Here is a 22,337-nt window from a genome sequence, read left to right as displayed (position 1 = left end):
GATGACTCAACGATTCTACCATACCTTTTTCATGGAATTGAAAACTTGGGATTCATGGAATTGAGTTTCTCATTTGGTGGAACTAATCTATAGTTAAGGGGCAAATCCAAGATTTAGGGAAGAAAAAGAGGGGCACTCTTCATTCTTCATTCCAACTCATGATTATAGAATTGAGGTAGGGGACGGTGCTAGATGACTCGGTGATTCTACCATACCTTTTTCTTTGGATTCGATGTAGTCGAAAGAAAAGGGGTAGAACCATAGCACCCAACACTGTGAACGATGGGGCTCAGAATCATTCCTTTTATCATTACTTCTTTTGAATCAAGCTTGAATATAGCATGAGTACAGTAGTCTCTTTTTCGCTTATATCACTTCTATTTAGACAACCTGGATTAAGGACAATAGTAGATTTCCACTGTCAAACAAACTCGGAGATTTTCAGAGATTTAAAATTATAATTATGTTGGTGGTATTTTAGATTTGTTAGTGTTTTTTTGTCAATGAAAAATATTTTTCAAAAATAACATTTTCATTGCACAAAATATATTTTATCTCATAATATTATTAAATTTTCATGCACACGTCCTCATTCCTCAATGTCTATCGTAGGAGGATCCAAAAACATCAAGGTTGAAATATAGCCCGTCCTATATATTCATGCAAGATAGTTTTGACAGAAGAGGAATTGAATTTGAAAGAGAGTATGTGCTATGCGACATGGTGGATAGTATGGCAAATGATTTGCTATTAATTCATGGTTTATACATGGGCTCTTATAAGTCATTCTGATAAAATGTATGGAAGGAATACTTCTTGTGATTCTATCACATATATCTATCTAGCTAGTAGTGTTCTACCACCAAAAATGTTCTGGTTCTGAACAATTCCATGTTATGAACCTGGATTAATCAGCTAATTCTAGACGGATGTAGCCTTAGCATGCTGCGATTCTTTTTTTTCGAGGAACAAGCACATCCCCAATTTTATTGAAGAGTGTTACATAACTTACAGAGGTAAGAATCTAAAGGATGATGGTATTTACAAGGGGGGGAGGGAGAAGCAAGTTGTAATTCTCAACCATTGAATGGTAATTTATAGAGTTGTAATTCCATCTCCTAGTTCTTATGATTCCAGTATAGCAATTTGATTCTTTTCATGTATTCTTTGTGACTTTTTTCTCTCTTTTTTGGGTTGCTTCAATGGACCCAAAGCAATCAGTTAGCTTCACTGCAAGTAGTCTTCTTCAATTCAAATGTATTCACAATGGTTGAATCTATTGATCTTGGATTAAGCATCTACCGAAGGCTCTTGCCATTTGTATTGCACTAGCATTTGATGAAACTATAATTGATTAGAATTATGTAGCTTCTAGAGATTAATAAAATATCAGCGATCGATATGTTAATACTATGTTGAGTGAAAATCATAGCATATAACATTTTGGATCAATATTAATTTTTTTAAAAAAATAGAGCATATATTTCAAACAAATTGAATTAGTGAGGAACCAGCACCTATTTAAACTGATCTTTAATTAGTAAAGTGAAATGTATTTTTTAGCTCACATATATAAAATTTTAAATTAAATTTATATATTTCACTGATTGATGGGATCACAACCGTCCATCAAATACAGTTTTCTCTCGAATAAGTCACGTGCTGAATCTACCTACTTCCGTTTTCTTGACCCGCGTTTTTGATAGAGGGAGACGGTTCGTTTCGGGACGCCATTAGGGCTTTTGGTTTCGATCCATGGAGGACGAGGAGCGATCGCTGTTGGAAGGGCTTATCTCGGAGGTCTCTCGTTACTTAAAATTACTTGCTTTCGTTTTTTGAGGGGGGAATAACTTTTCGAGTAGCTTTATATGATGCTGTTCCATAATTACCATGAATCAATATTTTTTGTTCTTTTCTTATTATTGCTTTTAACCTTGGGAGCATTTGAAATGGTTTTAATCTCAATCTCACTGGATTCAAGACCATGAGGTTTTCCTATTTGGGATGTGATTTGAGGTGGAATAATGTCGAAATCGAGATGCGGCACCGGAGATTGGTCTTAATTGGAGCCTTGAAATGATAACAGAACGAAAATTCGGTTTGTAGAAGAATTTGCCCATTTGTTGTTGGGAAGTGTGCAGCTTTTATCTCGGGATTTCTCAAGTTGAAATTTTTATAATTGTTACTGCAATTCTAATCTTCAAATTGTAAAACTTTGGGAAGTGGATCCTTGTAAAACAGTGTTTGATGCAAGATCTTATTTGATATCGAAGAGAATCGTGTTACTTAAGGGGATGATTGTGTATTCTTTTTATTTGCTTATTAGAGGGCTAAAGAACTTGTTCCTGAGTGGTTGTTAAGCAAATTTGGTAATAGTAATAATGGGCATGACTCATAGATGAGAGATGGCATATTGCAACAGAAGTTTCGGTTTTTCCCCCTTTTTTTTAAGGAAAACTTAGGATCAGAGAGCCTAGCCAAATTTCATTAAGGACACCCTCACAGCTCCCTCCCAGATATTGCAACCGAAGTTCCAACATCCCTTTGAATAGATCCTTTCAAAATTTAACCATTTATAATATGGGATATGGACTTTGGTATAAGTCCCTTTAACACTTTATGGAAGAATCAGATAAGTGTACTGTTTCTAGGAAATTGATTTTGTTATTATTTTGGAGTTGTAGAATGGAAGTAATGGACCATACACAGGGGATGGATCAGTTGACATCAAAGGAAATCCTATCTTGAAGCACAGGACAGGCAACTGGAGAGCATGCTCTTTTATTCTAGGTAGTAACATATCTACTGATCTTTATGCCTTCTTTATTGATCATGTAAAATCCTAAGTAAACAAGTCTATATACCATGTACATATTTACAGATCTTTGTCCCTTCTTATTAGTTATAAAATCTTATAAAAGATGACTATGTTCCACAATGTTAGGTACTGAATGCTGTGAACGGTTAGCCTACTATGGAATATCAAAAAATCTTGTCACTTATCTTACAACAAAGCTACATGAAGGAAATGTCACTGCAGCAAGAAATGTTTCAACTTGGCAAGGCACTTGCTATCTTACACCCCTAATTGGAGCTGTTTTAGCAGATTCATACTGGGGAAAATACTGGACGATTGCAAGTTTCTCAACTGTATACCTCATGGTAAGTATGTGAAGTATTTGATTCTCTTATTGATTTTGTGCTAGACGAATTGGAGGCTTACCGAATTCAAGATCATCACTTTATGCAACTGATGGCATTTTCTTTGGTTATTGTTAATGGTTGTGGAGGCATATGTTTCTGTTTTTAAATTTTCTTGCCTCTGTTTTCTGTTTCAAGGTTCCTAATTGTTTTTTATATTTCTGCTGTTGTGTTGCCTTTGCTTTTCTCGACCACATTTTCCTAATTGACAAATTATATGCTTTGTACTAAAGGGAATGGTCACACTGACTCTTTCAGCATCAGTTCCTGCTTTTAAGCCTCCTGCATGTGTAGGGTTTGTTTGCCCAGAAGCAAGCTCAGCTCAGTATGTCATGTTCTTTTTTGGTCTCTATATGATCGCATTAGGGGCTGGTGGCATCAAACCTTGTGTTTCGTCCTTTGGAGCTGACCAGTTTGATGATACTGATCCAGTGGAGAGAACTAAAAAGGGCTCTTTCTTCAATTGGTTTTATTTCTGTATCAACATTGGTGCTTTTGTATCAGGCACTTTTCTTGTGTGGGTACAAGACAATTGCGGTTGGGGCTTGGGCTTTGCCATTCCTACTTTTTTCATGGGATTAGCTATTGGAAGTTTCTTCGTAGGCTCGAAAATTTATAGATTTCAGAAACCTGGAGGAAGCCCTATTGTAAGAGTGTGCCAGGTGATTGTTGCATTTGTTCGTAAGTGGAACGTAGAGTTGCCCCATGATAGCTCTCTTCTCTACGAACTATCCGGGAAAACCTCGGCAATAGAAGGAAGCCGGAAACTGGAGCACACCGCTGAACTCACGTACCTCTCTAAATTCCTCTTTGTGCTACATTTTTTCTGTTATTATATACTTAGATTTTATGCAATATGTGCATGTAGAGCTTGAAGTGCTAGATTTTGTGTTACCATAACACGAGAAACTCAAGCAAAAAAGAATAGAAAGGTTACACCATATGGAGCTTTCTTGTTGCTCTTTTCTGGATTGCCACTAGAAGGCTTCCACTAAGAGGGGCAATAGGAATTTAAATGTCAGCTGCCTAATCTTTGTGTGAAATTTCCATGTTACCATGATACTTCCATTGCTAGAATCAGTTGATGATATCCATAAAATATCAATGATAGAGTGGGATGTCTCATAGCTTCTTTTAGGTTGGCATCTCTTGATTCATTTAAAATGAAGGACTACGGTATCATCTATGCATTCATTTCAGTCAAGCTGTATCATGCTAGCATTTGGCATGCTCCACCATGGAAAGAGATAGGAGTCCATAAAGAATGTATCATGTAACAATTTTTAGCACAATAACAGTAAACTATGAGTGTAACACATATATTGCTGGTAATATGGGAAAATTCATAATTTGGCATTTCCACATAGTAGGTGTTTGATTCAGTGCAGAACATCGATGTATTGCCAATTTGTGGATTTGACCACTTTAATATTAGAAAATAATTAAAAAAATGGAGAAGGGCCCTGAACTCTTGGATAGAGATGAGTCTGTTTGGAATAATTGAGCCGTGGGTCCAAACTATACATCCTTGTACCATTCCAATATCTTGAGGGCATGGTATGAATTTTAGGATCGATAAAACATAGATTATCATATATCAATCATTGCTTACATGCGTAGCAACAATGCCCATGCCTATTTCCACTTTATAACAACAACAAATATTCTCAGGAGATTTTATTAAAAGAAATCCATTGTTATCATAAATATCTCTAGGAAAAAAAAATGAAGATGGCATATTGATTTATTGCTAAAGGTGTGCCAATTATTTCTTAATATTTGGTATTTATAGAGCCTTTCATATAATATCTATTATATAACGGCCCTAAAGTGGAATACGTCTACTAAGTATCAAGCATACATGGATAACTTGTTTTTTTAACCATTTAGCTTGGTAATATCATGATATAGACGCTTTAAATAATTATGATATTGGAACAATATCGTGTTAAACATGAAGTATTGAAATGTTTAAATAATTTACAAAATTTAGTTGAAAAATCGTGTTATATTCAAAAAGATGAGATTTCTTGCTATGTTCCTAAATGACAGGCAGCAAATTGAGTAACCATGTTCATGATTTGCTTTATGTCACCTTGTATGAGGAATTTTTCTCTATTTAAAGTGATTTGAGTTTTTCATTTCCAATTCCTTATGATTTCCCTTTAAATCTGCACAGATTCCTTGACAAGGCTGCCGTCGTGTCAAATCTTAATGTAAAACATGAAAATTTCTCCGATCCATGGAGGCTTTGCACTGTCACTCAGGTGGAGGAACTCAAGATACTGGTCAGAATGTTCCCTATTTGGGCCACTAGCATAGTGTTCTCCGCGGTATATGCACAAAACTCCTCCATGTTTTTGGAGCAAGGGATGGTCCTAGACAACCACATTGGTTCCTTTAATATTCCTCCTGCCTCCCTATCAACATTTGATGTTATCAGCGTTATCATTTGGGTTCCAGTCTATGACAGAGTGCTTGTACCACTAGCAAGGAGGTTCACTGGCAAGGAAAGAGGCTTTTCAGAGCTGCAACGAATTGGAATTGGTCTATTCTTGTCCATGCTTGCAATGGCCGCTGCCGCATTGGTAGAGACCAAGCGTTTAGAAATTGCAGAATCTGAAGATTTAATACATCAGAAGGTTGCAGTGCCATTGAGTATTCTTTGGCAGATACCTCAGTATTTCCTTGTAGGTGCTGGTGAAGTATTTACTTGTATTGGGCAGGTTGAGTTTTTCTATGACCAGTCCCCAGATGCAATGCGGAGTCTTTGTAGTGCTTTTGCCCTTCTTACAGTTTCAGCTGGGAGCTACCTAAGCTCACTCATTCTGACTGTCGTTACCTCAATAACAACTCAAGGAGGAAGACCTGGATGGATTCCTGATAACTTAAATGAAGGCCATCTTGATCGCTTCTTCTGGCTAGTAGCTGGACTCAGCTTCTTAAATCTATTCGTTTTTGTTTACTGTGCCATGAGATACAAATGCAAGAGAGCTTCCTGAGTTGGTTTGATTGCAGCGATGGCTTGGATACTGTATTCATTGGCTGGTGTCGGCTATTCCAATGTATTTTGTGGACGCTTGCAGTGTTCAATGGGAAACTCCTGCCTGCAGATTTCAGGCTTTGATGCCTGTAAAATTGTATCTTCCTTAAAGGAAAAAATTGTGTTTATTGAATCGTATTTTCAGAGAGAACTATGTATTTTTATGCCACCTGGTTGTACACAATTCCAATGCAACAAATAGTTCATTCTTGCATTTTTACGTAGGAGCTATTTGGTTGCCTGCATTTATAAATGCCCATATTTCTGGATGCAAATGCAACTAAAAATACTATATTTCTTTATGCAAGTGTCAGTTTGCCTTGCATCGGAAACTGCAACTACAATTCCTTTGCTTAGTTGTTTGATACGGGGAGGGTGTGATCATCTTTTAATTGGCACACTAAATTTCCCTTCACTGGTATTATTATATTATATTATCAAATTACATAATTCCTATAATATTATATTATTAACTACATATTTTATTAATTATAATGTAATATGATATTATAGTATATAATAAAATATAAGATAAAATAACATAATGTAATAGTATAATAGAGTTCAACATTACAAAATATAATATGATGCTCTTCAATACAATGACATAGTATAATACAATGTAATACAATAGAGTATAATGTGCTATAATATATTATAATAAAACACAAAATAATATGTAATACTATAATATATAACTAAATGTAATACAATGAATTGGAAAATGCCTTATGAATTGGATTACCTACATAACTGCTGATCAAGCCATCGAATTCCAAATCAAATTGTGTGATTTTTCCGCCTCTTCCAAGGAATGAACACAAAAAATATCCAGCCACCTTTTCAGATCCGCTTAATTGCTACTCCAAACGAAGAACGTCAACTTCGCGCACTCCACCAAAGCTGTCGAAGATAAAATCACCAATAGCCTCCACAGGAACAGCTCCCGTCCTTAAAGTGATGGAATCTATTCGAGTCCCTCACAATGATCGCTCTCTGAGCAATCCTTGAGATGAACTTGATAGCCGTGTGGCAGTCTCCACATATACGTAGGTTCTTGAAAACCTTAATAGGTGTACCAGGTGGAGTGGCTATGATCCCGAAAGCAACTGCAAGCCTCTCACTATGGTGTGCCAAATCCTCTTCCTTCTGCTCATCTTCCACATCATGCAGCACAAAATCCGTGTCCGGGACATACCCTTCTTCCTTCAATCTCGCGTACAGTTTATCCATGCATGCATATATCTCTTGTGCTTGCGGGTGCGATTTGTCTCCCACCAAGAACACATGGACTCGTCTCTTGACTTCAATCCAACTAGAGCCCGGCTTCTTCACCACCCCTCTGCTGTCCATTGTCTTTCTGATCTTCTCCACCTCATCCCACAAGCCGGAAGAGGCGTAGATATTAGCCAATGTCACGTAGGTCGCTGCATTCTCTGGCTCTAATTCAAACAGAGCTTCGGCCGCCCGTTTGGCCGAGCCAAGGTTCTTGTGGATCCTGCAGCCACCAAGCAAGGAAGCCCACAAGAACTTGTCAGGCTTCATTGGCATCTTGTTGATGATCTCCTCTGCTTCCTGGAACCGGCCAGCCCGGCTGAGGAGGTCGACGACGCAAGCATAGTGATCAGGAGTGTGCTGAATCCCGTGCTCCTCTTTTATCGAATGAAAGATTTCGAGGCCCTTATCGACTAATCCGGCGTGGGCGCAGGCAGAGAGGACCCCGACAAACGTTATGTGATCCGGCTTGGTCCCTGACTGCAGCAGCAAATCGAAGTACCTTATCGCCTCCTCGGGCTGGCCATTCTGAGCATACCCTGAAATCATCGAAGTCCAAGAGACCAAGTCTGGCTTCAGCATCCCCTGGAACACATTTCTGGCCTTGTCGATGTTCCCACACTTTGAGTACATGTGGAGTAGCGCACTGGCTGCGAAGGAGAAGGGATCGTACCCAATTCTGATCATGTGGCCGTGGACCTGCCTTCCGGCCCCCTCCATGGCCAGCTCCGAGCAAGCATCCAAGACCCCCGCAAAAGTGAATTCATTTGGCCTCACCCCGGCTCTCAACATATCGGAGAAGAGCTCGAACCCCTCCTTCCTCCGCCCCTCATCAAAGTATCTCCCGATCATCGCAGTCCAAGAAACGACGTCCCTGTCCGAAGTACTATCGAACACATGACGGGCATCATCGATGCACCCACACTTGGCATACATGTCGGAGAGGGCACTCCACACCACGGCATCGGAGTTGAAACCCATGCGAACTATGTGGCAGTGGATCTCCTTTCCATGCCGGAGGCAGGGGACGGCGGTGGCGGCAGCGAGGGCACTGGAAGCCGTGAACTTGTTGCCGAGATCCGAACGCCCATCGCCTCTTTTGCTCTGCATCTGCCGGTAGAGGTCGAGGGCCTCCTGGGGGCGGCCATGGCGGGCGTGGCCTGAGATGATAGTGCTCCAGGAGAAGTGGTCCCGGTCGGGCATCCGGTCGAAGAGGCGGCGGGCCTCGGCGAGGTCGCCGGCGACGGAGTAGCCGGCAATGAGGGTGTTCCAGGAGCAGAGATCCCGGTCGGGCATGGCGTCGAACACGCGGCGGGCATCGGAGAGGGTGCCAGACTTGATGAGGAGGTGGATAAGGCGGTTGGAGAGGACAGCTGGGAAGGGAGGGAGGCCGGCGGCGGCGGCGTGGTCGTGGATGCGGAGGGAGGCGGCGGGGGAGCGGAGGTCGAGGGAGAGGCGGAGGAGGGAGGGGTGGAGGGAGAGGGGCAGGGGGGAGGCGGAGGAGTCAAGGAGGTCGAGGAGGCGGAGGGCGTCAGGGAGGCGGCGCTGGCGACAGAAGAGGTCGGCAGCCTCCTGGAAGCGGCGCTCGCGGAGGAGGCGGGGGAGAGGGTCGGCGGCGGAGAAGGAGGGAGGGGGTCTGGGGGGGTGGAGGGCGGCGGCGGAGGAGGAGGAGGAGGAGGAGGAGAGGCCTTTGGTAAGGTGTAGGAGGCGGGAGGAGGTTGGTTTCATGGTGGAGTGTGGAGTTGGGAGGCGGGAGGGAGGGTGGTGTTTCAAATGGGTTGGATCCAAGTCCAACAATCAAATTAGATCTGGTTCTTATTGAATTTATCGGCTTGAAAAATATTTACGCGTTAATGCAAAAAAAAGGATAATAAATTTATTTTTTTGTTTAAGAATGCTATTTTTTGTTGCCACATTGCCAGTATCTGAAAAATTAACAAAAGGATCGATGCTGGGAAAATAAAAAATAATAGAATGAGAGATATATAATAGTTACTCATATGTAAAAGGTCCTCTTCTTCTTTTTTTAACTGCTATGTATAGTTTTGCAAAGTTAAGGGGCGTATACGGTTCTCAAACAAAAGCGGAAGGAAGGATGCAGATTTTCTGCGAGCAGAGGGACTACTTTGAATATTGTGACAGATATGAATATATGATTCTCCTCTTGTCAGTTTAATGGCCTTTCTTTTGATATGTTGTCTGTTCAGGGCTTAAACAGAATATGTAGATTCTTTGGGAACTTCTGATTACTTACAAGGCGTCTAAACTAATGATACAACAAGCACAAATTGAAAGGAGTAAAATGTAAAGCCAACTGCCAGTAGTGGCAGCCTGACGGTGACTTGCATTTTGATTCGAGGTGTTCCACCCTCTCATACAACATAGGGAGTACTCTTGCTCTTGCGCAGGGAACCAGCACAGCTGTAGCACTCTGAGCCCTGCTATTTCTCCATGGATATATTTCTTCTATGTCATGGCATTGTATGTGCCCAGAGATGGACCTTCCGTGTAACTTTGTCTACTGAGAAGCATCCGGTGAATGCTGAACTTAGGTAGTTCTGTCGGTGGTTTCCCCATTGTTTCTCATGTTTCCCACTTGTTTCCTTGATATGCTCGTTTCTTCGTACTGACTTAACAAGAGCCCCTATTATTATGTGGTTTCCTTCCAGCCTGCAAAGATGGTTGAGATGAAAGAATTCTTAAAATCCCTCGGTACGCTTCTCAACTTCAATGCCCAGCCAACAAAAACGAGAAGCCTTATGTTCCAGCATGATGTTGGCCCGGACGAATCAGAGGCCTGCGGACCCAGGATCATATGGTTCCAAAATATATTCAAATATTGCAACTACCACAATTAATCATTATCTGTACCTTATACCGGGGCACTCATAAGGAACTATCAACGACTAAAACGATCAGGGGCTCAAAACACGTTTCCTTAAATTTAACATATTTCAATTGCTTTTAGATGGGTACCACAATAAGCAAAATCATTATACACCACATAATATGAATGCGAAAACTGAATCAAAAATCTCTGCATGATAGGAAAGAAAAACTAGTTCACGATGTGTGCCTGTAAGAATTTAACAAAGTCTGTATTCAAACATTCTGCGGAAGCTAAATTCTAGAAAGCAACAGACAAGGTCTGTATGAAGCTATTCACATGATGCCCCGGCATCATCTTGATGCATGATACACAATAACACAGAACTGACCTAGTTACAAACAAAGAAATTTCAATATATTCAAATGGTTGGGTCTTCGAGCACGGCTGTGGATAAGTTGTTGATTCGTGGATAAGCAGCCTTCTCCTCCAACTGGTTTTGAGCCCATATCAGCATCTTCAGCAAGCTTGGAAGTTTTGGGTCTGCAAAATAGCCAATAGTTGATAAATAGTCCGTGTCCAGGGACAACCCAATTCAAACATGTGTTACTAAAAATGTTCTTTAAAATGCATATACTTTGGTGGACTGGCTTCCATAAGGTTTTCGATGATATTATTACTCGACACTATTATGCCATACAAAATTGTAATGTGATGATTCCACCCCTCACCTTCCTATAAAGAAGCAGTTCGAATACAGTGCGCGGTCATTACTTGGATAAGGAAGTTGGTGCAACATGATAGTAACAAGATTACATACAGGTGCTTCAATTAGAATATGTACGTCTCTCATGTTTTTCAAATTGCATAGCTTGAAGGCAAGTTCTATCATAGGTTTTCAGAGACATACCACTTGTTACTATTATACTACCCAGAAAACCATAATGTGCTAACCCCTTCCAACCCTTGGTACATCTAAAAATAGCACTTAGGAAGAACTGAAAATGATAGAAAACAACACCAACCTTTTTCATGACTTTGGCTCGTAAGTATGGCAGCATTCACTTCACTTGCAGTTTTCAAGCGTTGCGACACATCTAAAAGCTCACCATAAGGGCAGTTCTTTACATCTTCAAATGCCAAAAGAGCTACTGTCCTCTCCAGCTCCTCCAAAAAACTTTGCTGCAAAATCCAAAATTTCCATTTGATAAACATGGAACAAAAGATTATTATCTTGATGTCTACGTAGCTTCAATTTCCCTCCATCCTGGTGTATGGAGCAGTGCAACTGTTATATGATTTTCCGCTACAATCAAGTAAAAAGAAAAGACCATGCAGCTAGGTGATACAAAATAAGAATTTGCCATGTAATGTTTCTGAAATGGAGTGGGACAAGAAAAACAAGATAAAATAAAAACATGTCCCACTATACAAGGCCAATCAGAAACACTTCAGATGCCGTGGATAATAATAAACCTGCATAGGAAAATTTTGAAGAGAGAATTACATTTTCCTCGCCCCTTGGTGCAAGTTCTTCCTGAGCGAACTCCAAAGCCTCCTCTACTTTTCCAATGCGAATCAACTCAATCAATCTCTGTTGTTGTAGATGGAAATATAGCTGGGGATTTGTATCCAGTATCTGCAAAATTATATAAAATCTGGAATAAGGTGAAATTACTCTGGTACACAGACAAATTGTCTTTTTCGTGCAACTTTTATACACAGATGATAGCATTATATATTTGAAGGCAATCAAATTTCTAAAGAAAGTCTCAACATATGAAAATTCATATGGTCCACATATAAAGATTTAAATTATAAGCAAACTCATTAGAAAACTGATAAAATTATAGAACTGATCACAAGTCCCATAGGCTGCTTGATCCTGTAGAGTCTGACCCATTTGTCTCATCAAGCAGCAAAGTATACAAAATCAGTCAGATTGATTTTTTGATGAAAAAAGAAAAAGAAAAGTTGATGGCTTTTTATATCCTCTTCCGTAAAGTTATAGTGCAAGTCTCATCATATGAAATTGCGGAGTTAAGAAAAGCAATGGCATTCACATTCTTGACAAGGTTAACGTCCACGGTGTAGATGTTTTCCACAAACTCCAACATAATTCAGGTCATAGCAAAGGTATACACTAATGAACAAATTAAAAAGAGCTTACACAATATATATGATTTTGTAATCAAAAGATTGGATTCATATCATCATGATGCTGAATTGCAGATCTATTGAGGATAAAGTTTGGAACAAGAACCACAAGAGTGTTGACTCTCTTATTGTGATACCTCTGTTTATACCTTCGTTTTGAACCTAACATTTTACATTTTTATGACACTTAAACCTCCAGTTAATTTATTTGCATTGCTTTGTTGCTGTCACTTGTATTTGGACGCCAAATAGCTAGGCTGGGGGATGGATAGATTCAACCAAAGGTAACCAGCCCTGGAAAAATTAACACTCGTTAAAGTTATCCATTGGTTGGCAATCCTGGGGTTAGTGGGAGAATTTATGAAAAAAGTGAAAAAGGAAAAGAGAGAGAAGAGAGAGAGCTCCAGTAACTAACTTTAGCTCACACTCCCCCATGAAATAAAGTTAACCAGGTTTGCATACTCTTTCTGAGGGGTTGACAAGTTAAAGTTATGATGGTATTTTAGACTCTTATTCAGCTAGTTACATTGCTAGCCATCCCCTAACCATAAGATAAACCAGCAACCAAACAAGGCCTTGATATCCAGCTACACATGGGTCATCCCAACATGTGACCGCACCACTGAACAACATTGCAACCTATAGAATTGACCTTTGTAGCACAAAAATATTAATTATCCCGGGTTTTTTCACTATTATTCTTTCCCCATTCAACCCCAAAAGAATAGTAGGCCTGTGTTTGTCGTATTACTGCAAATTCCTCGCTTCCAGATAATATTCAGGTTCATTAAGAATTTGAGCATCAATCCATAATTTTTCATGATTTTCATACTATGCATTTTCTATATTTGTCATATATATAGACATACATACATACATACATAGACATAAATACATATACATACATAGACATACATACATATACATACATAGACATACATACATACATACATAGACACATAGACATACATAGATACATATATAGATACATACATAGATACATAGACATACATAGATACATAGATACATAGATACATACATATAGATACATACACACATATACATACATACATACAGATCTATATAGATACATACATACATACATACAGATCTATATAGATACATATACAGACATACATATATATACATATAGATACATACATATATACATATATATATACATATAGATACATACATATATACATACACATATATGTATGCATATATCTGTATATATATATATATACATATTGATGGGGCGGCAAAATGGATCGTCCTATTTTTCGGCATAAGTCACCCAATTTTGTCCGAGCCGAGCTCAGGAGGCCGAGCTCAGCAGGCCAACATCAGAAGGCCGACCTTAGAAGGCCGAAATGACCTCAAAAGGCCGACCTCGTCGTCCACATGCTGCGGCCATACCCTGCAGGAGCCTCACCGCACCATACTTTGCTTGCTGGCCACGCCACGACATATCAACCAGGAGCCATACCCTGCTACGGCTGTCAACGCCTTACCACTTACAAGGACGGGCTGTATCATGCGCCACAAGCAAGCTCTGGCTGTCCGCCATCCCCACTCATGATGGGAACGGGCCATACCTCCGCCACCTGCATGTTCCTACGGGGACTATAAATAGCCCCGTCAGGTAACACCTAAGAAACTTTTGATTGGACCAAATATACCCCACTCTAACTTGAGCATCGGAGGGCCCTCACCGGAACCCCACCGGTGAGGCTTTGTGCAGGTCCGCCGCCGTGCGGGAGGTGGTGCTCGTTCTCTTCTTCCACTCACCGGCAGCTTCCTCGACTCCTCCGGCGTGGTCACCCTCGGGCCAGATCTGAACCACAACATATTTGGCGCTAGAGAAAAGGTCTGAGTCGTGATCATGAAGTTGAGAGGTCAAGGTGCTTCAAATGCCTCGAGGCGCAGGGCACCAACTCCTGACCGCTCCCTCCAATGTCCACCCCCTGCAGCACCCGCGCCAGCGGACCGAATTCCTCAGGTCTAGCCGGAGCAGTTTAGTCTGCTTGTCCAGCAAGTCCAAGCACTCACTACGGCCGTTCAAGACCTGTAGCGGGCAGGAGCCCATCCTGCACTCCCTCCTTATGGGTGCAAGTCCTTGTAATGGCGCTCGCGACGTCACTCCTGCAGAGCATCGCCATCACCGAAGCTCCCACTGAGCTCGGTCCCCAAGCTGGGAGGGCTTGTCGCATAGCCATTATCCTGAGAGCTCACGCCGAAGTATGACGCCTCGAGCTTGGAAGCAACCATCTGAGGCGGGGTCTACCCCATGCCGAGCTGCAACAGAAGCCCCACCCGAGTTCGGCAGAAAAGCCGAGGACTTGGAGCGGCAGATACAGACGCTTCGAGACCAAGCCCCGAAGCGAGACGCCGACCTCGACTTTACAACAGAGTCTCCATTCCCTCAATGGATCATGGATGAGTCAATCCCCCAAAGGTTCAAGATGCCACAGATTGAGCCATATGATGGCTCATCCGATCCCCTGGATCATTTGGAGAGCTACAAGGTCCTTATGACACTCCAAGGAGCCACAGACGCTCTACTCTGCAGAGCCTTTCCAGCAACTCTCCGCAAGGCAGCTCGTCTTTGGTTCTCCGGACTAAAGCCCAGCTCAATTCTCTCCTTCGAGCAGCTGGGCAGGCAGCTCGCTACCCATTTTGCCGCTAGCCGGCGTCAGCGCCGGACCTCAGACTCCCTCTTCGCCATCAAGCAGAAGGAGGGAGAATTCTTAAAAGACTACATCAATCGCTTTACCTCGGCCACATGGGAGGTTCGCAATCTCGACCAGTCAATCGCCATGTCGGCATTGAAGACTGGAGCTCGGTCCTACAAATTTCTCTTCTCCATCGAGAAGAGCTTTTCCGCCGACTTTGTTGAAATGTTGGCCCAAGCTCGCAAGTATGCCAAGGCTGAGGAAGCCATGGCCTCTCAACGGGAGGCAGCCGAACGACCTGCCAAGATGCAGAGAAGCGCCACGAGGAGCGCTCCCAACCAAGCAACAAATTTCCCTAGCATGAGAAAGAGCCTCCTTGGCCCAAGAGCCTAGCTCGCCCGAGGTCTCCCCTCCAAAAGTTTCAGACATACACTCCCCTCACATCCACCCGAGCAAAGATCCTCATGGAGATTGAGAGTTAGGGCTACCTCCGACCTCCATTGAGGATGCGACCGACAAAGTCGCGGAAGTGCTCGAAAAAGTACTACCACTTCCACCGAGATCGCGGCCATAATACGGAGGATTGCTACGAGCTCCGTGATAAGATCGAGGCACTTATCCGTCGAGATCAATTGAGTTGTTTTGTCCGTGATCAGGCCTACAGGAGAGAGCCCGAGGAACAAAACCCAATGCCGCATGAGGAGCGAAATGACAACTGACCTCTCACGGGCATCATCAATACCATCAGAGGGTGGGCGAGTAAAGGCACCTGAAGCAACGAGCTCGGGAGAAGGAGCTTCCTCAAAGCATCCGTGCACTGTGGAAGTCATCTCCTTTTCCGATGAAGACCAAAAGGGTGTTGAGCCCTTTTTATGATGACGCTGTAGCTATTTTCTTTATCATTGCAAGGCTTTAAAAAGGATTTTAGCACATAATGAAAGCTTGGCTGACACCTTATTTTGTAATATCTTCCAAAGGATGAGCGCACCTCTGGCCGGATTCACAAGAGATTCCACCCCAAGAAAGTACTATGAAGTTAAACCCTCTCGTGGCCCAGGTCAGCTCGGCCTACAACACTATTCTTGGCCAACCAAGGCAACAACGAGATCGGTCCGGCCTAGCAAAAGAAAATGCTCTTGGGTAGCCATGGATCCTGCATGATCATGGCTCGACCTCGGGGGGCAGCGGCACGGCCCAGAGCTCAACGCCTGCTGCCTAATGGCCTCCAACGACTCCCAGCCGGTGTTGAGCCAAGTCCTGAGGAACCTCGAAGCTCGAAAACTGTCAAAATATCTCCAAAAGGTATGGGACGCTACTTCGGCTTTAAATAATTTTAATATTTCACATATTTCAAGGTCGGAGAATGCAAAAGCCGACCTACGGATATCTCCATCCCCAACGTCGCCCCCCTCATTTATAATCTCAGGCTGGTGCTTACCCTCGAGCTCTTCTGTTCTCGAGCCCATCTAAGTGCTCGAGCTCTTCTGTTCTCGAGCCCATCTAAGTGCTCGAGCTCTTCTACGCCATTTCAACACTATTTCGACGACATTCAACGACATTCGACGCCATTTCGACGATATTCGATGCCAATTCGACGCCATTTCGATGCTAATTCAACTCCATTTCGACGCCTTCTGCGACGACACGCCCTGATCTGAGTGGGGGCGCCTTGCTGAGTCGACCACAAGCCAAAGAAGGCCGCTGAAGTCGACCTCGGAGTAGAGTTGCTTAGCTCGGCTTGGACAGCTCGACCTAAAGCCCTTAGCTCCAACTGTACGAGAGGTACACCCTACTCGGCACATACATCTCTATAGATACTTGGTTATATTACAGGATGATCAACGACAGAATTACTTCCTTTGCCCGAGCCAAAAGATACCTCAAACTCGGAAGTCCGGGGGGGGGGGGGGGTAATGATGGGGGGCAAAATGGATCGTCCTATTTTCGGCATAAGTAACCCAATTTTGGCCGAGTTGACCCTTGAAGGCCGACCACAGAAGGCCGAGCTCAGAAGGCCAACTCCAGAAGGCCGAGCTCAGGAGGCCAACATCAGAAGGCCGAGCCGACCTCAGAAGGCCGACCTCATCGTCCACATGCCAAGCCTCACCGTACCATGCTTTGCTTGCTGGCCACGCCACGACATATCAACCAGGAACCATATCCTGCTACGGCTATCAACGCCATACCACTTACAAGGACGGGCTGCACCGTGCGCTAAAAGCAAGCTCTGGCTGCGCGCCACAAGCAAGCTCTGGCTGCGCACCATCCCCACTCATAATGAGAACGGGCCATACCTCCGCCACCTAGATGCCCCTACAGGGACTATAAATAGCCCCGTCAGGTAACGCCTAAGGGACTTTTGGCTGGACCAAATATACCCCACTCTAACTTGAGCATCGGAGGGCCCTCACCGGAACCCCACCGGTGAGGCTTTGTGCAGGTCCGCCGCCGCGTGGGAGGTGGCCCTCGTCCTCTTCTTCCACTCACCGGCAGCTTTCTCGACTCCTCCGGCGTGGTCACCCTTGGGTCAAATTTGAACCACAACACACATATATACACATATATGCATATATCTGTATATACAGATATACACATATATGCATATATATGTATATATATATATATATATATATATATATATATGTACACACATATAAATGGATGCATATGTCCCCCAATCTACCTTGTAGAGTAGGGTTGTTTGGGCTTAGTCAGGACTTACTTTGAAACACATTTAGCTTGTTGGTCGAGATCCATTGCTTGGGAGTGGGCGTTGGCACTCTATTACCTTGGTTAAACAAATGTTACCAATAAGTAAAAGTATGGAGGCTAAGCTCTGCCTTGGAAGCTGATCACAAGCCATTAGCAATCTATGGGGACTATATGATGATATGAATCGAAATTTAAAAAAAGAATCAAGTAATCTTCTAATAATTTAATGAACTCTTAAGCTATCCTAAATGATTCAATGCGCCTAGCTGGACGCAGGCCTTGAGATCTCCATGACTTTTTATACTTGACCTTAGTTTTACTTGGCAAAATCTTGTAACTTGTAAATAATTATGTTTTGGTTGATGCAATGATTTCAATTGCTCAACTAGTTTAGGTATGAGATTACTAAGGCCCTGCTTGGCTTGTTAGGAGAACTTGTTTTAATCTAGCAATACTATTTGTGCAGGTTTCCCACCCATAGTATGAAGCTTGAGATAATTGAGGAAAAAAGTAATACGGGTTTTAATTCTTCCCCTTTTTTTGGTTTTAGGAATCTATCCTATAAGATGCCATATAATAAATAATAATTAAAATCATCTTTTTTGTTCATTATAGAAATTCTGATGCTAGCTTTTGTTTCTTCAACATCTTTAAACTCATGTCTTGTTGCGAATTAATTTTCAACTTAACCATTGCGATGTAATATTCGATGATTAATATAAATGTGCAGCCAATTTTAACTTTATGGTTATTTAGATCTTGTATGGGCATGACACATGATAAACACTATATAATTTGTGTTGAGATATATGAATTGAAGAGAAAAAAGAGAAACATATTTCCATAACTTTGAATTAATCCACGTGCTAAATTTGTGAATGCCCTAGATGCATTTGTTAAAGCAAACTCCAAGATGGATTCTGATTTGGATCAGTCTATGTTTCAATGCTACATCATGTTCCTACTTTCACCATGGAAAGAAGAAGTAATTAGAAGATAACCTTAGTGGAATATCAGGAAACCATAAATAACTGGACTTGAGGCAGTATAATTTGTGACAATAAAGAGCTCTACTTGATCATTGTAGCAACACATAATGCATCTTTGTATATTTTTTCCTATTTGGTATGAGGTGAGAACAGTTGCCCATTGCTGCACGTTGAAGAAGCCCGAGATAAACCACACCATAAACAAGAGAAGCTTGTGGAGTAATCGCTACCGTGTGTGATCTCCATATACAACCAAATTATACACCAATTTTCTCAGTTGGGGGAGTGCACATGTGATTGGCTCTTATTATGCAAACCCCAGCTGAAGAATTTTTAGATCTATAGGAATGGGGGTTCACCCCTTTTCTGGTTGAAGATCGCAAAATGGCAGTATACATTGGAAGGGGAGTGATAGTGGTGGTGCTTTTCGTGTTGGTACTTATTGGTTGCCTCTAGGGTAAGATGGACATGCATGGGGGTAGATGGGGAAGTTAGTGATGTTGAAAAGACAAAAAGCAAAGAAATACTTTCAAGTAAAGAAGAGGAGCAAGGAGATTCTTGCCTAGCCCTCGAAGTTGTTGAATTATGGGAAGTGATCTCTAGGACATTTGTCTAAAACTTTACTATTGAACATATACCATAGGTGTTCTTTATCCTTGTAGGTTTCTATAAGCCACTTATGTTAGACTGTTTATTCTAGGTAGTTAATACATCTTGTAGGATTAAAAAATGAAAATGGGCACCCCATGTTGTCCTACACAAAGGCTTGTAATGCGCGATCAAGGTGTTTGTATAAGTATTGGAGATGGTGTTGTAAAATCCTGGTCCAACAAGCAGATAGTTACTTCATTGGTTCAATGTGGTTAAGGACACCTCTTTAAATTATATTTTATCTTTCTTTCCTCAGAGATGGCTTTTAGCTCATTTTTATACTTAGTTTTAATACCTATTAGTAATATTGTGAACCACGAGCTATAATCAATATATATTGGAAGAAAATTATGGATTGATGCTTGAATTCTTAATGAACCTGAATCTTATCTGGAAGCAAGGAATTTGCAGTAACACAACAAACACAAGCCTACCATAATTTTTTATATCATGTGGAAGGAATTTGCACACTAAAGGAAATGTGGATGGACGTGACCAATGTAACTTGTGGGCAAGAAAAGAAAGATACCATAGGGTTCAAATCATTGACTTTCTCAATTGCATCCTTCACATTGCCAGACTGCACAGCCTTCTTCACAGCCATGCGATCGGTTATTGTTGCAAGATCTATGTCTGCTAATCACCAATAAGGAATGACATTAAATATAATAATATGAAAACAATATTTGACACTAAACAGAAATGCATTATCAAGTCTCCGATCAAATCAAAAGAAACAAAGGATACGTTCGGTTCCAGATTCAATTCGGAACTTCTCTGCAGCCTCGACATAACCTTCTGTGACAAGAAAGTTCATCACCAGCTTATTCATGTCCTCCTTCCTAATCTTCACATCTTTCAGCTTTCTTTCCCACTCCTCTCTCGTAATCACCTTCTTTGACGTCGACTGCACCATGTGGGAAAGAATCGACATAAAAGAGGGCATAAGTTTCCCAAATCTCCCATATTTACGGGAAAATAGAAACAAACCCTAACAAGATACATTCGTGCTCCAACTAGCCTTATTCGATCCCCAAAACCCTAGTTCATGAAATTGAATCAGAAAGGCCAGCAAAGAAAAAAGGCCGAGAGATTACCATGGGTTCGATCGAATCTAACTGGCCAAGAAAGATCCAAGAAAGAGACATCACATCACCGGGAACCGGCCATGCCCATCGCCGACGCCGAGATCTCCCTCTGAAACAGGAGGAGAAGGAAGAGGTCGAGATCGATCAAACCAAAAAAACGAAGAGGAATCGGAGATCTCGAGATCAAGAACGCTAGGGTTTCGAGGAGATCGAAGCGCACTCGAGAGGGAATAGAAGGAAAAGGTGGGCTGGGACCGAGACGGCGGAGGAGGGTAGGATGGCTGGTGAGGTCGCGGTGGCCGGGACATTATGGAAGAGATACCTGAGGCGCATAAGTGGACAGAAAACCACGAGTTGGGTTCGGGGCCGGTTCAGGTTAACTCAGCCCGACGCAAAGGATTCACCTTCCTTCGCGCGAATTCGCCGTTGGATCGCGCAATGGTAGCTCTGAGATCCGTGCAGAGGATAGAATGGATAAAAGAGTTTTGGTATGCTTTGCGATCTGTGCAGAGTGCGATCTAATGGTCGACACCGCAAACGAGGATCAACCATTCTTTGCGCGTGAAAGATACAACCCGAACCACTTAGCCCAAGTTGCCGCCAAGCCGTTCATGAACAATTTGGGTCCATAATGTTACATTGAGTCCATGTGTCCAAGCGCAACTCGTAAATGAGTCAAGATATTACTTCCTGGGCGCCTAAGAAATAAACAAAGCTCGAGATGGGCTCAAGTGTCTGAGTTCTTTTCTTTCAACACTATACTCATCTTCTCTTTTCTTCTTTTTGATTCGAAATAGATTTCAACCATTATTTCTACATCTATCATGCATTGCGCATATTATGATTTAGAACGAGTTTAAATATACCTCCTTTGTAAGAAGCCAAGCCCGAAGTGTGATTCCACTCGGCTCATTTCTAATATTACTTATAGCTAAAGATATTGCAATTGCAAGTGCAATCATGATCTATTCCGACACTAGATATAAGTTCGAGATTTGTTCCCTAATGTATTCCAACCACTTCGCAAGTTGAATAGCTATTTAGTTTAAGCCTAACTTTAAAAAGGGCTAGATATCTAACCTTTTTTTAACTAATTTTTATTTAGGATCAGATAATTTTTTCATGGTATATATCCTTTCCAATTGGAATCCAATTGTTATTTGGTACTTATGCCACATGAAGGGTTTGAGTTTTAGTTTTAAGCAGAGTCAAATATCTAACACTGCAATTCACAAGTTGAAAGAGGTTATTGGTATTCTTTCTCATCTTCACCCACCATGCAACCTCACAAGCCTGTTTGAAAAATGGCCCTCTTCAAGTTCTTTAAGTAAACTCACATTCTTCTTCAGGAATTTTTCCTGTTAACTCATTCTATAAATTTCTGAAATTTTTGTGCATCGAATGATTTCGGAGTTTTCATATGGCTTGTTTTAAATCGAAAGTTGTATTCTGTTGCCCTCTTTACAACTCTAGCATGGTCTCTTGGGATCATAGCTTGTTACTTTGTCCATTCTCTAGCCCACTCTGGAGGAAAATTAGAAGCCTTCATAAACTCTGGTGCACTAGATACATTCAATCAGAGATCTATAGTACTGGACACTATGAGTCTATGACAATCCTCAATTAAACAATTTCTCCCAGCCTTGCACCTGCATATCATATTTGTTTCATGGACAATCTGGAACAAAAGAAACAACAGAATTTTCTTACAAAAATCAA

At 41.8% G+C, this 22,337-nt stretch overlaps 3 protein-coding genes across 4 annotated transcripts; 1 reads left to right on the top strand and 2 right to left on the bottom strand.

Moving 5' to 3' along the window:
• The first annotated feature begins 1,687 nt into the window (after nucleotides 1–1,687).
• Nucleotides 1,688–6,464, top strand: LOC103705799 (protein NRT1/ PTR FAMILY 8.3-like). The gene is made up of 5 exons (XM_008789657.4): nucleotides 1,688–1,800; nucleotides 2,685–2,790; nucleotides 2,945–3,162; nucleotides 3,435–3,991; nucleotides 5,381–6,464. The coding sequence occupies exons 1-5, from the start codon at nucleotides 1,756–1,758 to the stop codon at nucleotides 6,201–6,203; spliced, it is 1,749 nt and encodes a 582-aa protein (XP_008787879.2). The 5' UTR covers nucleotides 1,688–1,755; the 3' UTR covers nucleotides 6,204–6,464.
• A 453-nt stretch (nucleotides 6,465–6,917) lies between these two features.
• LOC103705863 (pentatricopeptide repeat-containing protein At4g37170) lies at nucleotides 6,918–9,512 on the bottom strand. The gene has a single exon (XM_008789747.4). The coding sequence runs from the start codon at nucleotides 9,245–9,247 to the stop codon at nucleotides 7,163–7,165; it is 2,085 nt and encodes a 694-aa protein (XP_008787969.2). The 5' UTR covers nucleotides 9,248–9,512; the 3' UTR covers nucleotides 6,918–7,162.
• Nucleotides 9,513–10,531: 1,019 nt separating this feature from the next.
• LOC103705796 (protein GID8 homolog) lies at nucleotides 10,532–20,941 on the bottom strand. 2 transcript variants are annotated; one of them, XM_008789654.4, is made up of 7 exons: nucleotides 20,839–20,941; nucleotides 20,628–20,727; nucleotides 20,278–20,437; nucleotides 20,060–20,166; nucleotides 11,854–11,985; nucleotides 11,372–11,528; nucleotides 10,532–10,889 (listed from the first exon to the last, which is right to left on the bottom strand). In XM_008789654.4, the coding sequence occupies exons 2-7, from the start codon at nucleotides 20,676–20,678 to the stop codon at nucleotides 10,768–10,770; spliced, it is 729 nt and encodes a 242-aa protein (XP_008787876.1). In that variant the 5' UTR covers nucleotides 20,679–20,727; nucleotides 20,839–20,941; the 3' UTR covers nucleotides 10,532–10,767. The 2 variants fall into 2 exon arrangements, with proteins under 2 accessions (XP_008787876.1, XP_008787875.1); XM_008789653.4 differs by having other exon boundaries at nucleotides 20,628–20,940.
• Between the last annotated feature and the right edge of the window lie 1,396 nt (nucleotides 20,942–22,337).

The sequence above is a fragment of the Phoenix dactylifera genome, chromosome 15 (genome assembly GCF_009389715.1).
Source record: "Phoenix dactylifera cultivar Barhee BC4 chromosome 15, palm_55x_up_171113_PBpolish2nd_filt_p, whole genome shotgun sequence".
In the NCBI taxonomy this organism is placed as follows: Eukaryota; Viridiplantae; Streptophyta; class Magnoliopsida; order Arecales; family Arecaceae; genus Phoenix; species Phoenix dactylifera.
This window is presented reverse-complemented; position numbering and strand designations above follow the sequence as displayed.

Coding starts and splice junctions, on each gene's coding strand:
- LOC103705863 (XM_008789747.4), bottom strand. CDS start 9,247: ATGAAACCAACCTCCTCCCGCCTCCTACACCTTACCAAAGGCCTCTCC.
- LOC103705799 (XM_008789657.4), top strand. CDS start 1,756: ATGGAGGACGAGGAGCGATCGCTGTTGGAAGGGCTTATCTCGGAG. Junction 3,163..3,434: donor TCTCAACTGTATACCTCATG/GTAAGTATGTGA, acceptor TTTGTACTAAAG/GGAATGGTCACACTGACTCT. Junction 3,992..5,380: donor GAGCACACCGCTGAACTCAC/GTACCTCTCTAA, acceptor AAATCTGCACAG/ATTCCTTGACAAGGCTGCCG.
- LOC103705796 (XM_008789654.4), bottom strand. CDS start 20,678: ATGTCTCTTTCTTGGATCTTTCTTGGCCAGTTAGATTCGATCGAACCC. Junction 11,986..20,059: donor TCAATGATTTGAACCCTATG/GTATCTTTCTTT, acceptor ATAATTTTGCAG/ATACTGGATACAAATCCCCA. Junction 11,529..11,853: donor CACCAAGGGGCGAGGAAAAT/GTAATTCTCTCT, acceptor TGGATTTTGCAG/CAAAGTTTTTTGGAGGAGCT.